Raw genomic sequence first — 18,226 nt, forward strand, 5'->3', positions numbered from 1 at the left:
ACTTTAAATGCAATCTGTGAAAAAAGGGGGAAGGGGGCCTACAACATATAATTTATTTAGCGTTGAATGTCTTTTTTTTGCAAGGGTCGAGTTCGTTGCTACCATTTTTTGGTGCGTATAGCCGTATAGGGCAAAGCTTTGAGCATGTGTAGATAGTAAATACATAATAACTAATACGTACTCTCTAATATATAAATCACACTTATTAGATCAGCCATCTTTATTATTAAATGGACATGCACGGATGCGCCAACTAAGGAAAAACCAATATTATTCATTCATAAAATGTAACTTAAATAAACTCATTCAATGGATTTTAAATAACTTAGAATAATCAAAGATGTGTTTTCTACCCATCTTTATACAACCATTAGAAGTAAGTATTTCATCAATTCCAAATCACTTAGACTAATCAAACAATATAATTTTTTTTTTTGAAGAAAAACAATATACGTTTTTGTATAACTATATACATTTTACATTTTAGCAACATATAATTACGCCTCTTCTTTATTTGTGTTTGTGATAAAAATGACATTTACATGTATAGAGTAATGTTCAATTCATAAGATATCTTCAAAGCCCGGAGGTAAAAGGCACACCGGTGTTAGGTATCCAAGAACCACCCGCGATAAAACTTCCGACAGTAAATCTTCCGGCATCGGACGCACCTATCACATGATAACCCGGCCAATTAACCCGACTTCCAGTAGATGACCCTGGACCGGTATTCGCAAACTCGGCGTAGTACAAAGTGCTCAAAGCAAAATTACCACTCCATGGGTACCAACCCTTGGGGTTAATAATACTATCCAAGTATGTCTTCATAAAAACGGTCCTTGAAAACTTTTGCCACGGACGACCCAAGTAAGTGTTAGCTCCACCTAGGCCTTCGGCCGCAGTAACACGACAATTATGGATAACTATACCCGTGTTCTGGTTCGGGTCAGTTCGGCCTTGGGCGGTGAGGGTGTTAAGCCCATTGGGTGGATGTCGAGGCAAAATGTTGCAATTTTGAAGGACAACAGCTGCATTTCCGAAAATAAAATCGACGGTGCCATATATATTGCATTCACGATAAAATTGACGATTGGTTAAAACATAAAGAGTGTCTTGGTAGCCTTCAAAACTACACTGGTAGAAAACGGAGAGATCGGAATTGGACCGAAAGGCTACTGCTTGATGGTTTCCTGGGCCGGCTGTGTTACTAAATGTTATGCCTTGGGCCATGAATCCACTTCCCATTGCAGCTGTTCAAGTGCAACAACAAATGCACAAACTTTTAGAAGTTGGACAACACTTCACAACCTTAGAATTTTAAGGAGAAAAAGGAGGAAGACCTAATAATTAACAATAATGTAACATAATTACCATTGATCCTTTTCTCAGTATTTTTTTTAATTATGTACCCATTAGTCATTACTTACATCACATAAAAGTGTGGACATTTTATTTACATAAAAAATTGAATAACTTGTGAAAGCCGGTAATTAGTAGTGAGGCATTCTCACACCGGTGAAATAAGAGAAAAAGGAACATACATCGGATGTAATACTTAGGCTTTATTAGTTTTTGAGCATATATGTATTTTTTCTGAGCTAATTACCTCAAACTTTATTTGTTTTTGAGCATATGTGTTTTTTTTATGAGCTTATTAAAGTTCATAAGTTAAATTTTATTTTATTTTTCGGTCAAAACTCAAATTTAGCTAAGCTTATATGTAATATTTTTGAGTTTTATTGTAATTTTTTGAGCTTAATGTGTAAGTGAATAAACTCAGAAACTTTATACTAAAACTCATAATTTTTAAAATAAAACTCAAAATCTTATTATAATGCTCAAAAACTATAAAACTGGTGGTACTACATTAGATGTATAATCTACTTACCGATGAAATAGTCCTGATTTATAAAAAGACGAGTCATTTTTTTTTTGCGGAAAAGACTACTCACTTATTAGTATTAAATGAATTATTTTTTTTTAGACTTTGATTTTTCAAAAAAAAAAAAAAAAAAAAAAAAAAAAAAAAAAAAAAAAAGCTGAAACAACCTTCTATAACTATCATGAATAATCAATCAGCAAGAAAGTACAAATTACGTAGTTGAAAACCAGAAAAATACAAAAATAATACAAATGATGATGTAAACATTTTGGTTTTAGAAAATTAGTGAACAAGCTATTATCATCTCCATCCTTAAGAAATCAACAGCTTAATTAAGAAGCTCTACGTCATGAGGATTCCAAAATTCAGTTCGATTTACGTACCATCAATATCCCAAAAATGATTTAACTTTCATATTCATAACTTATTCCCAATTATGGGTGAAAATTAAAGAAGATGACGGAATTCAGGGTGACAATTTTACGCAACTTATTAGTATGTATAATTGATCAAACCTCGCTCATGCGCAACCAGTATTTATATTTAGAAAGCGAAAAATATTAGAAAACAAGCTTAAACTAAAGTAAAAATATAAAATTTTAAATGTGAATTATATATATTTTTTTTTTATTGTTTAGAGGTCGACTGCCACTCGCTAGCTAGTAGCTATTATTTCAGTCAATTTTATTTAGCACTCCGTAGTTCATAACGTTCGATAACGACCTTCATAATTGTACATAGCTTAAAGTCCAATGCCGAAGATTATTCTTGCTTCCTATCCATTTAAGAGCTCTTAATTAAATATGTGGAATTAAAAAATTTGTAATAATTAATATACGAGCCACAATTAAAGCTTTAGTCTTTGAACCTAACGACATGCTAACATAATTGTTGTTAATTAATAACATCATTGAAATGATTGTTGTTTATTTACAAAGTTGGGTACACATATCCATCAATTCAAAACCTAACCAAATTCTAAATAACGATTTTTGTCCTAACCATTTGTTTACCCTTTTTATTTATCGTAAAAGATATTTTAGTTAAAACTTAATAAATAGTTGAGAGTCTTAAAACAGAGAAAGTAGTTAGTCTTTTTTATAAAATGACTCATAATATTAACATAATAACCTGAGATTAATTCCATCAACCTAAAACAATGACAGAAAATGACAAAGAAAGAAAATAACTAAAATTATTGAATAACTCCCACCGTCGTATGTGTAAACTTTATTATAATTTTAATATAAAACCGTGCTATAAAAAAATTGACAAATTTGTACGGAATATAATAGATGAGTTATATTTCGTATTTTTTTGGTAAAAAACACATCATAAAGTATTCTTTTCCACCTGAAGATTTGTATTCTCCCCTAGGTGAACTTCCATATTTATTTTTTCGGTTTACTGAGGTTTTCTTAGTTTATTTCCTTATTTGGAAGTTTGTCTGCTTCAAATTCAATTGTATGTGAGGATAGTGGCATGGGGTAGTGGATTTTGAGTGGTTTATATTTTTACTCCTTTAATCTAAGTAACAAATGAAAAAGGAAGTAGACCGTAAATAAGAGAGTATTTGGTTGCGTATATGCAAGCATATACGTATGTAGTATATGTATGATTTTTGGACAAGCTACTAGTTTTGGTAATATCTACTACGTATCATGCATGCATGGATGCATGAGAACAAGGATGCTAGTATTCGTCTATTTTTCGACAAACGACTAGATTGCCCATATTATTTTGGTAATATGCTAATCGCTTTCAGGATGAAGTGAAAAGTCATATAAAAAGAAAAAAAACGTCGTCTTTTCCTATAGTCTATAAGATACGAGTAATTAATTTTGCTACTCCGTATAAGTTAAGATTGCGTAACTTAATCTAAACTACGTACCAATTGAAACCGTTAAAAACCTAAGTCAACATATTACGTCATTTTCTCTATTATGCTTGCAAATTTAATGTTGATGTATATTTTGAACATCTCAATACTTGAAAATGATATTTTTCTACTCCTAATCAATTAAATTGACTTGTTACGAGTTAAAGTAATTGAAAATCATATTATAACCAAAGAACAAATATAAGTACTTAAGTCCGTGTAAACGATCCATGACTAGAATTTAAAAAACTACGAAATCTGATTATTTCATCTTATAACTATTATTACTTTTAATTTTACATCAATCTCATAAGTCGATGCACTCGATTTATTAGTCTATTATATTATGCAAATACCTGTGTGAAGCGATTCATATAATTATTATTGTAACTCCGCATGGTATTTTAACTAGCCACTACCCCCGTAAAAGTAATCACTTTTAAAGTGCTTTTTTGTTGAATAAAAGTCGGTCTTATGATAAGAAAATACTTCGTATAAGTTATTATTCCTCATATTATGAGTACTACGTACGGAGTATATAACTAAACATGTGTATAAATATATATAAAAAATGTAACTAAAAATGGTTTTTCTAAAATGTGACATACGTCTATACGGACACTTGTTAAGAAGACATAAATGATAGTTTATGATAAATGAACACTTTTTCATATTCAATGCCATTTCAGTTCTCTTAACCTATATCCTTAGGGCACACTTTAAAATAACCGTAAAAAAAAACGGTATTTTATACGAAGTACAGAGTACTTACCAACAGTTGCTGATCTAAACGTGGTAGAACCTCCTCCAGCACTCCTACTCCCTGTAATAATCGTCTTACCAATACCATCACCTTTCAACATAATATTTTTCAAACCAATATTAATATTTTCCTTATAAGTCCCTGTCTTAATATAAATCACTAACCTACTTCCTCCTTTACTTTTACTTGAGGCAGCACTTATTGCTGCCTCTACACTACTATAATCCCCTGACCCATCTTGTGCCACTACTATATCCCCTCCTCCCCCCATAGACTGCAACAATTTCCTATCTCCCGGTCGAACCCAACTCGGAAACCCGTCTTTCTCCGTCTTCGTCCACGAGGCAGTATCAGTATCAGTATTCCCATCATTATTGATAGCAAGTGCATTACTTATCAAGGAAGAAATGTTTAGATTATTCGGCATGAACTTATTTACAAGGTTCATGTCATTAAACCCATTTTGGCAAGTTTGGTGTGAGGTTAGGGCAGTGCTAAGCCATGTTTGTGTGTCAAATTTGGTGCACTTTGTGTTTGTGATTGTTTGGTTAAGGTGGTCTATAGCTAGCTCATAGAGATCCAAACAATCCAACCATACCGCCTTTTCGACCTCACTTTCGACATTTGAGCTACTTAGTGAGTATGCATTTTGATGAGCTTGGATTAGGTTTCCCATGGCATTTTTAATCACCATGGTTAGGAAATCTTGTTTTCCATTTATAGGGAAAGTATTTTCTTTATTTTGTGTAAGGTAATATTCACATTGTTCACTATATGGTGTTTTTTTACACCATGATGATAGATTATTTAGAGGAATTTCACCATTAATCATAATTAATGAAGAAATTAAAATGAAAAATGAAATTATTCGTATATGCATGGTTACGTTTTGGTGTTGCATATATATTTTGCATGTGATGATTAATATAATTTTTACGTAATATTGAAGGGGTTTATATAGAGGTTAATGACTAGGTTGGACCTTCCTACGTAGGAAAAATAGTTTGCAACTTTGTGGATAAGAATGCAACACAAGATTTTGTCCCTATTCCCTTTAATTCACAAGTAAAAATTAAAACATCAGATCAATAAACAAAAGACAATAATAGGGTCGGGTGTCAGCGAATGGTGCTAAGACAATATACTACCTTTTCACAGATTCTTATGTAAAATCTGTTGAATAATTTTTATACTCCGTACATTGTACTCCCTCCTATTCAGGGTTTTCTTCCCTATTTCCATATTCGGTTATTCGGATTTTTTTCCCTATTTTCTTTTTTGGGTTGATTTGTGTGGTCCAAATTCAATGGCATGTGAAGTAGTGTGATTTGTGTGGTCCAAATTGATTTCCTTATTTCTTGGGTAAAAAGTAAAGGGGAAGAATATACTAGTGAATAGGAGGATTCGGTACATCAGTTGATGTTGTCTAATCATTTTACATCTGTTGAGAACTGATATCAGATAAATGTTGTACTTCTAGATTCCTCCGGCGGCCAATACGAGTATATTTTTATGGAGCTTAAGAAATGGTATACACTTCATACACCCATAGTTTTCAGAAATGAAGGGCCAAAATTCGATTGCTTCACCAATAGAATTGTACTTCGTAGTATGGTAACGTCTAATTAACCAAGAACGATTTTAACTCTTCACCAACCATTATCTTTGATGGAAATACTTAGCTTTGCAACTTTGTCTCTAGAAAATGTCCCATACTGAGATAATGTGATCGGAATAATCAAATCAACTTAGCTAATATGTCTACCCATAAACTTCTTAATTTTTGTAACTATTTAAATACGAGAGTACAATACTGATATCTATATTATGACTCGGTTTAGTTCATGGTAATTTTATCATGAACGATCTCATTTGAGAATTTGTGAATAATTATTATTGTTGATAATACTACTACAGGTGTTATTCAGTGTAAAACGAATATATACGTTATTAAAGGTGATCGAATACGAGTTTGGGCAGGACATGAGTGAGGTTCACGTACGTTAAATTTTTGGTTCACGGAACAAACGAGTTAGCGGCCCGAGCCTTTATAATAAAGTTGTCTTGTTTTTCACAAATTCTTGTTTAAGTTAAGACATGTATATCTTTTTAAGTTTGAGACATACTCTCTCTGTCCCAATCATTTTTTTGTCTTTGATTAAAATACTCTCAAAAAGAATATAAAAGAAAAACAAATGATTGAGACAGATGAAATAATTCAAATAGTATGAATAAAATAAAAACAGAATGCATAAAGGAAAACAAAATATTTATTTTAAATGCTCAAATTAGATGAATTTGACCCCTTTGAATATTAAAATGGATACTATAGTAGGAAAATGAAATACACACCCTAAGGCGATTAATTTCAGCGCCACCCTCTCGTGGGGTGGAGTGGGGACCCTTCAATTAAAAAGGGTTGTGAGAGAGGTGGCACGAAGGCACATCGCGGTGGCGCCCTATCACTATCCTAGTATAGTATAGTATGATCTTATAAAAGACTAATTGCATGTCATTTCTAATATCTGCAAAAAAAAAAAAAAAAAAAAAAAAAATCCCGTACAAATTCTATGAGCCTATAGCACTCTATAGTGGACCATAGTTAATGTGACAATATTATAAACTTAATTTTCGTTAGTTAATCGACCGTTGTCCGAAAACAGTTACTTAAAAGTTTGTTTGATGTACACACATAATAAATTAATAATCCATACTACCTTTTACTCTTGTTGATAATGGTAAGTGAAATATCAAATATGTCAATCCATCGTATTTCCTGATCATACTTTTTTTGAATATAATGTGAAAAGAACCCTAGTTGCCGTGACCACTTTTTTCTGCAATATTCTTCGTGTATTTGCTTCATGTAATTTTCTTGAAAATTGAATTTTATTCTAAAAAATCCATTTGTTTGATGGATCGATTTATTAATTTAGTGTTTTGAATAATTTATCTTGCGTAATCTTTTTTCGCTAAATAATCAGAAAATCTAGAAATGTTGTACAGTACTTAATACAAACGAAACTAATACTGAATACTCACTTTGACTCGACATATTTTTTTGCTCTTTCTAAAGTTGAATTTGAGTAAACTTAAAAACTTTGATGAGTCGTCATTATGCATTTCAATTTGACAATGTTTTTCCATTAGACACTAATCCATTCGGAATCCATCATTATAATTCACTTAATTTTTGCTCGCGGAAAAAAAGATGATCGAAACAATGCATACAGATACGTGATTGTTCATCGTAAGTGTTTTGTCCTTATATATGCTACGAGTACAACTTTTTGTGACTAATCAAATCCCTAAAGTAGTCTAGCTTTTAATCTTGACCACTGCTTTATACATATTGATCGGTCAAGTAGTTAATCAATATTATTATTGAATTGTACTGCAAAAAAGGTTTCAATAATGTACAACGAACTATATATATTTGTAGAATTCCTCAAAAATAAAAAAGACTATATGTAGAATGTAGGCTATGTGCCCTATTATGGGCTAAGTATGTAGCTATCAATTTGAGTAGGTAAAGCATGTCGTACAAATAGTTTTGTCTTTTAATGCATGGAAAGACGAATACGTAACTAACGTAAGGTTCATTATTCGTACATAATGTATAATAGTCTTGTCCTTGAATTTTTCATTTTAAAATGCATGGTTGGTTAAAGACAAAGAAAGTTTTATCCTTAAAGTGTCAACTCAACAAACAGCTGCGTAATTTGCCGCCACTAATAATAGTCTAATACTCTAATCCTCTATTTGTGTGTACACTAAGCTTGTTATGACTACATATTAGGGTTTGTAAATTCTACATGTAAACTATAGGTAGGAGACCGAGGTATTGGAATTATTGGATACGAGTAGTCAACTATTTGTGCAACAAGAAATCCACATTTAATTTGTTTTACTCTCTCTTCCCCATCATTTATTTATCTTTTTTTTTTTCTTTATCGAAAGCATTTTAATTATCAAAGATAATTAAACAAATATATGATTGAGATTAGGTTGGACAATGGACCATGCCAGCATAGGGCGGGCCGGGCTGAGGGCGGGTCAAGTTGGGCAAAAAGGGGCTGGGGTGTGCGGGCTGGGGGAGTGATGGCCCTAAACCAGCCAGGTTGGGCAAAAAGGAGGCAGGCTAGGCTGGGGAGCAGTGAGCCCGGGATTAGCCCGACTTGGGGAGCGGGGTGGGCGAGGCAACAGACCGGGCCAGGGGGCCACAGGAAGGAGAAGCCCGTCGGCGGGACGGGCTAGCCCGCATTTATGTTCATCTGTAATTGAGACAGAGTGAATATTAATGGTATAATTTGCTTTATATCTTATATCTAATGATGTATATATAAAATTTTAAATATGAGTTATATTCTATTCCTTCCGACCCAGACCAAAAATAACATAGAGATTTTGAGAGAATTTAAGAAAGTGGGAAAAAATAAGGGTAAAGAAGGAAAAGAATAGGTCGGGTTTAATTGTGGATTGGTAGGTGAGTCATGAAATGACGTTTTTGTGTAAATATCAAATGAGCATAGGGACAATTTGGTAATGTTGTTAGCCAAATAAGGAATGTTACCTAGGCTTCGATCGTCCGTTTATAGTAAGTGTTATCTTTGGTCTGAGTCGTAGGGAGTATGTATATGGTTTAGCATAAAAAAGCAACACAAATACTCCCTCCATTCAAATCGAGTCAAGATCCTCTCCATTTCCTAAAAAGAAATGGAGAGGCCATTTTCTATCAACGGATAGGATTGCATGCTGCTAATATCGAACGGTTCAAGATTTATGTAAGGAAATTAAGGTTTAATAGGGTTTAGAGAGGAAAATATTATTAAATAGATTGTGAGAGGAAATGGAGAGAAAGAAATGGAGAGAATCCTAATTGATTCAAATCCAAGCTTCCTTTTTGCTTTTTGCACAAATTTTAAGAGTAGAATAAAATATTATTATAAGTACATGTTGGTGGACAAAAATAATAGTTAATATAATAGAATAATATTATAACAATGATATTTTGTGTAAATAGGCAAATTCAATAAGGATAATTATGTCTAAAAATATCCTAAAAAGGAAAAGGCGAGGTTGAATTTAAATAGACCGAAAATGAATAAGAGAATGTTGGATTAGAATGGATGAAGTACTTTTTATGAAACGGATCTAAGTAACTACACAACATTTATAGGTCATGTTATATTTTATATAATTGGTATTAAATTGGTGTACACTCCGTGCAATATATGCACGGTACCTATAGAGTTCTACTTTTCAGTTTATTATTTATAGAATTTAAATTGACAATTCATTTAATTTTCATATTTCTCATCATTTTACTTTGATTTGAGAAATAAAAATTTAAATTATTGTAAGAAGTAATGAAATGAGTATTTTTTTTGAGAGCTTTTTTTTTAAACCGAGAAATTAATAATGTTATTTTACAAATATTTACTAATAACATATTTTTTAGATGTAACTTTTTATTATAAAAAAATTGCATTTTTATCATAAAGTTCGTTAAAAAAAAAAAGAATTTATTTATCATAAAAAGATCGGAGATAAATGTTTACAAAATGTGAAATATTGAATGTAATATTTAATTAAATCTAAAATATTATACTCAGTTACAACTTACTATGTCCATATACCTATAATATGCTAAAATACCAAGTCCTATTTTAGGAAATATGTTTTAGGTAGGAAAATTTAGAATTTTGCTTATTCTTTTAATAAATAGGGGAATTACAAAATATTAATTTAAAACATCTTTAAAAAAAACTAACTATATTTGTATGAATAATTCTACCGTCCTCCCGGAGGACGGTACTCCTCACACACAAGCCATTATAATATTCCAATTGGGTGGATTGTGTTTGTGTGTGAGGAGTACCGTCCTCCGAAAGGACGGTAGAATTTTTGATATTTGTATAGAGAGGAGGTTACTAGAGTTGTCATCCATATAGAGATTTTATGAAACAATGTAAGATACAATTACCCTTACTAGCTACTTTGTCTATGGTTTTATACCTTAAAGATCGATGTCCCTTCACTCGAATGTTGTTGGACTTGAAAAGTGGATAATGCACTAATTTACTCGTACGATGTTCTCAAATCCCACATGTGAGATTTTTGGAGTCTCTTAAAATTTGAACCTGCGAGTCTGCGACCTTTTAATCACGCTGACTATAATACCAATTGCAAGTGAGAAGACTATCTAAATTAAACTTTAAGGTGATAGTTGAGATTCAATCAATGGGCTTATAGTGTGGTTATTGAGGGCCAATTAAATGGTCTTATACCTTAACAGTCTTATATGTTGCAACGGATTTCTGACTCTTGCGAATAAAAAACTAAAATCTCATAATTTATTTAGCGTTGAATGTCTTTTTTTTTCTAAGACCATCCCCAAGCAAGGTCGATTGCTTGGTCATGACCTTGCTTGGTCATGGTTAATCAAGTCATTAGTATTGTTAATATGTGACCAAAGGTGGTCAAATTGTGACCAAAAACAAGAAATGCTCAATTTGTAACCAAGGTTGGTCAAAAGAAATAGTCTTATTGACCTTGTATGTGTCAATTTTTATTGGTTGAACAATTATAAAACAATAAAAAAAACTACTCTACACTATTCTACTCTACTTTCGTAACTAGAATTTGGGAAAACTTTCGTAACTATAATTTGCTTTTAATGCATTCTATCATTTCGTAGTATTTAATGTTTTTAAAAAAAATATATGCGGTATTTTATATGTCGAATCATATTTTTTAATAATTTTTTTTAATTGTTAATGAAATCATCTAATCACTTTTCAAATTATAACGTTGTTATTTAATATTTTTTTCGTAAAGTACAACATAAGATTAATATAGTTGTAAAATATTGAGTTAGTTTTTTTTATTAAGATATTTACAATAATAGAAAAATAAATATATTTATAAAATGTTAGGAAAAATAATTGTAAAAATGAGAGAATGAGAGAGAGAGAGAGAGAGAGAGAGAGAGAGAGAGAGAGAGAGAGAGAGAGAGAGAGAGAGAGAGAGAGGGGGAGGGGGGTGGGAAGGGGAGGAGTGGGGTAGAAAATGAGAAAAATGATTGATGGAAATGTTATAAAGTGGATAATGATTGGGTTGATGACCTAGGCCGCGACCTTCTGCTTGAGTGGGTGAATATGAGTCAAAGTTAATAAGGTGAGATTAAAAGTAAAATCGGGCCGCGATCTAGTTAGCGCGACTACTGCTTGGGGATGGTCTAAGGGTCGAGTTCGTTGCTACCATTTTTGGTGCGTATAGCCATATAGGGTAAAGCTTTGAGCATGTGTAGATAGTAAATACGTAATAACTAACTAGTGTAGATTCCGCGTAAATGCGCGGTAAATATAGGCCTTTTAATTTTTAGTGTATTAGTTATAGATTTTAGATTTATATCTCGCGAATTTTTATAAAAAATAACTAATATTAAAGTTAATCAAAAGAATTGAATAATTCCATGAATTGTGTTTTTTATGAAAATATTTTAACTACATCAAATTTTTTTAAAAAAATCTTTTTTCGTCACGAAGTTAATAATGAGAGATACAGTTTTTATGTATAGATTATTTTAAATGGAAAATTAGTTTAATAAATGAAAATCTAATTTGTTTCCATATATAAGTTTAAGCACTTTGGAGGGAAAACTTTAGAGAAGTTGTATTCTCTTAGTATATAGGATAATTTATACTTTTAAAATTTGCACCTCATTAATATTTATCAGTTCACTCCATTATATTTTGATATGAAATAAAAAAATTTGAAATGGAAAACTAATAAAAAAAATTTATTTAAGTTGTGATTTTTTTTTAGTGAATGATTTTTGTCACAAAGCTAATAGTAAGCACGTGTCAAGTTATTCTCTACAGTAATAATTATTGCATTACTGAAAAATTTAGCAACTTATACTTTATAATTTAATATCAATTTTATTTTATTTTAATGAAAAAATCATAATTATGAATTTATTTAAAAAATTAAAGTTTATTTATAAGAATATATTCATTGAAAAGATAATAATGTAATGAAAGAAAATTTTGTTTATTGCCTTATTTAGCTAGATTCTTTTTAGAGGGAAAACTAAGAGAATTTTTATTCTCTTAGTAGTAGGGGATATACTCCCTAATATATAAATCACACTTATTAGATTAGCCATCTTTATTATTAAATGAACATGCACAGACGATGGATGCGCCAACTAAGGAAAAACCAATAGTATTCATTCATAAAATGTAACTTAAATAAACTCATTCAATCAATTTTAAATAACTTAGAATAATCAAAGATGTGTTTTCTACTCATCTTTATACAACCATTAGAAGTAAGTATTTCATCAATTCCAAATCACTTAGAATAATCAAACAATATACGTTTTTGTATAACTATATACATTTTACATTTTAGCATCATATAATTATTAACTACGCCTCTTCTTTATTTGTGTTTGTGATAAAAATGACATTTACATGTATAGAGTAATGTTCAATTCATAAGATATCTTCAAAGCCCGGAGGTAAAAGGCACACCAGTGTTAGGTATCCAAGAACCACCAGCGATAAAACTTCCGACAGTAAATCTTCCGGCATCGGACGCACCTATCACATGATAACCCGGCCAATTAACACGGCTTCCAGTGGATGACCCTGGACCGGTATTCGCAAACTCGGCGTAGTACAAAGTGCTCAAAGCAAAATTACCACTCCATGGGTACCAACCCTTGGGGTTAATAATACTATCCAAGTATGTCTTCATAAAAACGGTCCTTGAATACTTTTGCCACGGACGACCCAAGTAAGTGTTAGCTCCACCTAGGCCTTCGGCCGCAGTAACACGACAATTGTGGATAACTATACCCGTGTTCTGGTTCGGGTCAGTTCGGCCTTGGGCTGTGAGGGTGTTAAGCCCATTGGGTGGATGTCGAGGCAAAATGTTGCAATTTTGAAGGACAACAGCGGCATTTCCAAAAATAAAATCGACGGTGCCATATATATTGCATTCACGATAAAATTGGCGATTGGTTAAAACATAAAGAGTGTCTTGGTAGCCTTCAAAACTACACTGGTAGAAAACGGAGAGATCGGAATTGGACCGAAAGGCTACTGCTTGATGGTTTCCTGGGCCGGCTGTGTTACTAAATGTTATGCCTTGGGCCATGAATCCACTTCCCATTGCAGCTGTTCAAGTGCAACAACAAATGCACAAACTTTTAGAAGTTGGACAACACTTCACTACCTTAGAATTTTAAGGAGAAAAGGAAAAAGTATCTGATGTATATCAGATATTTTAGCAAATGAGTTTACGTATATTTTTTCTGAATTTTTAAAGCATATATAAGTTTCATTTTAATAAAACTCAAAATTAACAGATTTTACTTATACAATTTTTAGGAGGAAGACCTAATAATTAACAATAATGTAACATAATTACCATTGATCCTTTTCTCAGTATTTTTTGAAATTATGTACCCATTAGTCATTACTTACATCACATAAAAGTGTGGAGATTTTATTTACATAAAAAATTGAATAACTTGTGAAAGCCAGTAATTAGTTGTGAGGCATTCTCACACCGGTGAAATAAGAGAAAAATGAACATACATCGGATATAATACTTAGACTTTATTAGTTTTTGAGCATATGTGTATTTTTTCAGAGTTAATTACCTGAAACTTTATTTGTTTTTGAGCATATGTGTTTTTTTTATGAGCTTATTAAAGTTCATAAGTTAAATTTTATTTTATTTTTCGGTTAAAACTCAAATTTAGCTAAGCTTATATGTAATATTTTTGAGTTTTATTGTAATTTTTTGAGCTTAATGTGTAAGTGAATAAACTCAGAAACTTTATACTAAAACTCATAATTTTTAAAATAAAACTCAAAATCTTATTATAATGCTCAAAAACTATAAAACTGGTGGTACTACATTAGATGTATAATCTACTTACCGATGAAATAGTCCTGATATATAAAAAGACGAGTCATTTTTTTTTTTGCGGAAAAGACTACTCACTTATTAGTATTAAATGAATTATTTTTTTTTTAGACTTTGATTTTTCAAAAAAAAACAAAAAAAGCTGAAACAACCTTCTATAACTATCATGAATAATCAATCAGCAAGAAAGTACAAATTACGTAGTTGAAAACCTGAAAAATACAAAAATAATACAAATCATGATGTAAACATTTTGGTTTTAGAAAATTAGTGAACAAGCTATTATCATCTCCATCCTTAAGAAATCAACAGCTTAATTAAGAAGCTCTACGTCATTAGAATTCCAAAATTCAGTTCGATTTACGTACCATCAATATCCCAAAAATGATTTAACTTTCATATTCATAACTTATTCCCAATTATGGGTGAAAATTAAAGAAGATGACGGAATTCAGGGTGACAATTTTACGCAACTTATTAGTATGTATAATTGATCAAACCTCGCTCATGCGCAACCAGTATTTATATTTAGAAAGCGAAAAATATTAGAAAACAAGCTTAAACTAAAGTAAAAATATAAAATTTTAAATGTGAATTATATATATATTTTTTTTTATTGTTTAGAGGTCGACTGCCACTCGCTAGCTAGTAGCTATTAGTTCAGTCAATTTTATTTAGCACTCCGTAGTAACGTAGTTCATAACGTTCGATAACGACCTTCATAATTGTACATAGCTTAAAGTCCAATGCCGAAGATTATTCTTGCTTCCTATCCATTTAAGAGCTCTTAATTAAATATGTGGAATTAAAAAATTTGTAATAATTAATATACGAGCCACAATTAAAGCTTTAGTCTTTGAACCTAATGACATGCTAACATAATTGTTGTTAATTAATAACATCATTGAAATGATTGTTGTTTATTTACAAAGTTGGGTACACATATCCATCAATTCAAAACCTAACCAAATTCTAAATAACGATCTTTGTCCTAACCATTTGTTTACCCTTTTTATTTATCGTAAAAGATATTTTAGTTAAAACTTAATAAATAGTTGAGAGTCTTAAAACAGAGAAAGTAGTTAGTCTTTTTATAAAATGACTCATAATATTAACATAATAACATGAGATTAATTCCATTAACCTAAAACAATGACAGAATATGACAAAGAAAGAAAATAACTAAAATTATTGAATAACTCCCACCGTCGTATGTGTAAACTTTATTATAATTTTAATATAAAATCGTGCTATAAAAAAAATTGATAAAATTGTACTGAATATAATAGATGAGTTATATTCCGTATTTTTTTGGTAAAAAAATCATCATAAAGTATTCTTTTCCACTGAAGATTTGTACTCTCCCCTAGGTTAACTTCCATATTTCTTTTTTCGATTTACCGAGGTTTTCTTAGTTTATTTTCTTATTTGGAAGTTTGTCTGCTTCAAATTCAATTGTATGTGAGGGTAGTGGCATGGGGGAGTGGATTTTGAGTGGTTTATATTTTTACTCCTTTAATCTAAGTAACAAATGAAAAAGGAAGTAGACCGTAAATAAGAGAGTATTTGGTTGTGTATATGCAAGCATATACGTATGTAGTATATGTATGATTTGTGGACAAGCTACTAGTTTTGGTAATATCTACTACGTATCATGCATGCATGCATGGATGCATGAGAACAAGGATGCTAGTATTCGTCTATTTTTCGACAAACGACTAGATTGCCCATATTATTTTGGTAATATGCTAATCGCTTTCAGGATGAAGTGAAAAGTCATAAAAAGAAAAAAAAACGTCGTCTTTTCCTATAGTCTATAAGATAGTAATTAATTTTGCTATAAGTTAAGATTACGTAACTTAATCTAAACTACGTACCAATTGAAACCGTTAAAAACCTAAGTCAACATATTACGTCCTTTTCTCTATTATGCATGCAAATTTAATGTTGATGTTTATTTTGAACATCTCAATACTTGAAAATGATCTTTTTCTACTCATAATCAATTAAAATGACTTGTTACGAGTTAAAGTAATTGAAAATCATATTATAACCAAAGAACAAATATAAGTACTTACGTCCGTGTAAACGATCCATGACTATAATTAAAAAAAACTACAAAATCTGATTATTTCATCTTATAACTATTACTTTCAATTTTACACCAATCTCATAAGTCGATGCACTCGATTTGTTAGTCTGTTATATTATACAAATACTTGTGTGAAGCGGTTCATATTATTATTATTATTATTATTGTAACTCCGCATGGTATTTTACATAACTAGCCACTACCCTTGTAAAAGTAATCAGTTTTTAAGGGTTTTTTTGTGAATGAAAGTCGATTTTATAATAAAATAATTTATATAAGTTATTATTATTCCTCAGATGATTACTACGTATATATAACTAAACATGTGTAAATATAAAAAAAAAATGTAATTAAAAACGTTTTTTCAAAAACGTGCCTTAAGGATTGAAAAGTTAAATAAAAGAACACTTTTTCAAATTCATGCTGTCAGACTTTCCATTTCGGTTCTCTTAACATGTATCCCTAGGGCACAGTTTAAAAAAATCGTAAAAAAAAAAAAAAACTTGTATTTTATACGAAGTACTTACCAACAGTTGCTGATCTAAACGTGGTAGCACCACCACCAACACTCTTACTCCCTGTAATAATCGTCTTACCAATACCATCACCTTTCAACATAATATTTTTCAAACCAATATTAATATTTTCCTTATAAGTCCCTGTCTTAATATAAATCACTAACCTACTTCCTCCTTTACTTTTACTTGAGGCAGCACTTATTGCTGCCTCTACACTACTATAATCCCCTGACCCATCTTGTGCCACTACTATATCCCCTCCTCCCCCCATAGACTGCAACAATTTCCTATCTCCCGGTCGAACCCAACTTGGAAACCCGTCTTTCTCCGTCTTCGTCCACGAGGCAGTATCAGTATCAGTATCCCCATCATTATTGATAGCAAGTGCATTACTTATCAAGGAAGAAATGTTTAGATTATTCGGCATGAACTTATTTTGAAGGTTCATGTCATTAAACCCATTTTGGCAAGTTTGGTGTGAGGTTAGGGCAGTGCTAAGCCATGTTTGTGTGTCAAATTTGGTGCACTTTGTGTTTGTGATTGTTTGGTTAAGGTGGTCTATAGCTAGCTCATAGAGATCCAAACAATCCAACCATACCGCCTTTTCGACCTCACTTTCGACATTTGAGCTACTTAGTGAGTATGCATTTTGATGAGCTTGGATTAGGTTTCCCATGGCATTTTTAATCACCATGGTTAGGAAATCTTGTTTTCCATTTATAGGGAAAGTATTTTCTTTATTTTGTGTAAGGTAATATTCACATTGTTCACTATATGGTGTTTGTTTACACCATGATGATAGATTATTTAGAGGAATTTCACCATTAATCATAATTAATGAAGAAATTAAAATGAAAAATGAAATTATTTGTATATGCATGGTTACGTTTTGGTGTTGCATATATATTTTGCATGTGATGATTAATATAATTTTTACGTAATATTAAAGGGGTTTATATAGAGGTTAATGACTAGGTTGGACCTTCCTACGTAGGAAAATAGTTTGTAACTTTGTGGATAAGAATGCAACACAAGACTTTAGTTGTATACTTGTATGTTATGGTCTTTACGCAAATTGTAATTTAAGACGGCCTGTATTATCTGTTTTAAGTTTAAGTCGGATCAAATATCACAATACGTATTA

General features: G+C 31.2%; 2 protein-coding genes across 2 annotated transcripts; both read right to left on the reverse strand.

Annotated features, from left to right (window-relative positions):
- Positions 1 to 425: 425 nt before the first annotated feature.
- On the reverse strand, positions 426 to 5,461 carry LOC141596606 (putative pectinesterase/pectinesterase inhibitor 17). The gene is made up of 2 exons (XM_074416804.1): positions 4,534 to 5,461; positions 426 to 1,250 (listed from the first exon to the last, which is right to left on the reverse strand). The coding sequence occupies exons 1-2, from the start codon at positions 5,423 to 5,425 to the stop codon at positions 577 to 579; spliced, it is 1,566 nt and encodes a 521-aa protein (XP_074272905.1). The 5' UTR covers positions 5,426 to 5,461; the 3' UTR covers positions 426 to 576.
- A 7,478-nt stretch (positions 5,462 to 12,939) lies between these two features.
- Positions 12,940 to 18,020, reverse strand: LOC141596607 (putative pectinesterase/pectinesterase inhibitor 17). Its single transcript, XM_074416805.1, has 2 exons — positions 17,092 to 18,020; positions 12,940 to 13,715 (listed from the first exon to the last, which is right to left on the reverse strand). The coding sequence occupies exons 1-2, from the start codon at positions 17,981 to 17,983 to the stop codon at positions 13,042 to 13,044; spliced, it is 1,566 nt and encodes a 521-aa protein (XP_074272906.1). The 5' UTR covers positions 17,984 to 18,020; the 3' UTR covers positions 12,940 to 13,041.
- Between the last annotated feature and the right edge of the window lie 206 nt (positions 18,021 to 18,226).

Source organism: Silene latifolia, chromosome 8 (assembly GCF_048544455.1).
Source record: "Silene latifolia isolate original U9 population chromosome 8, ASM4854445v1, whole genome shotgun sequence".
Taxonomy (NCBI): Eukaryota; Viridiplantae; Streptophyta; class Magnoliopsida; order Caryophyllales; family Caryophyllaceae; genus Silene; species Silene latifolia.

Excerpts from the sequence above, each read along its gene's own strand:
- LOC141596606 (XM_074416804.1), bottom strand. The coding sequence starts at position 5,425 with ATGCAACACCAAAACGTAACCATGCATATACGAATAATTTCATTTTTC. Across the intron at positions 1,251-4,533 it reads GTTTAGATCAGCAACTGTTG|CTGCAATGGGAAGTGGATTC; the intron begins GTAAGTACTCTG and ends GCACTTGAACAG.
- LOC141596607 (XM_074416805.1), bottom strand. The coding sequence starts at position 17,983 with ATGCAACACCAAAACGTAACCATGCATATACAAATAATTTCATTTTTC. Across the intron at positions 13,716-17,091 it reads GTTTAGATCAGCAACTGTTG|CTGCAATGGGAAGTGGATTC; the intron begins GTAAGTACTTCG and ends GCACTTGAACAG.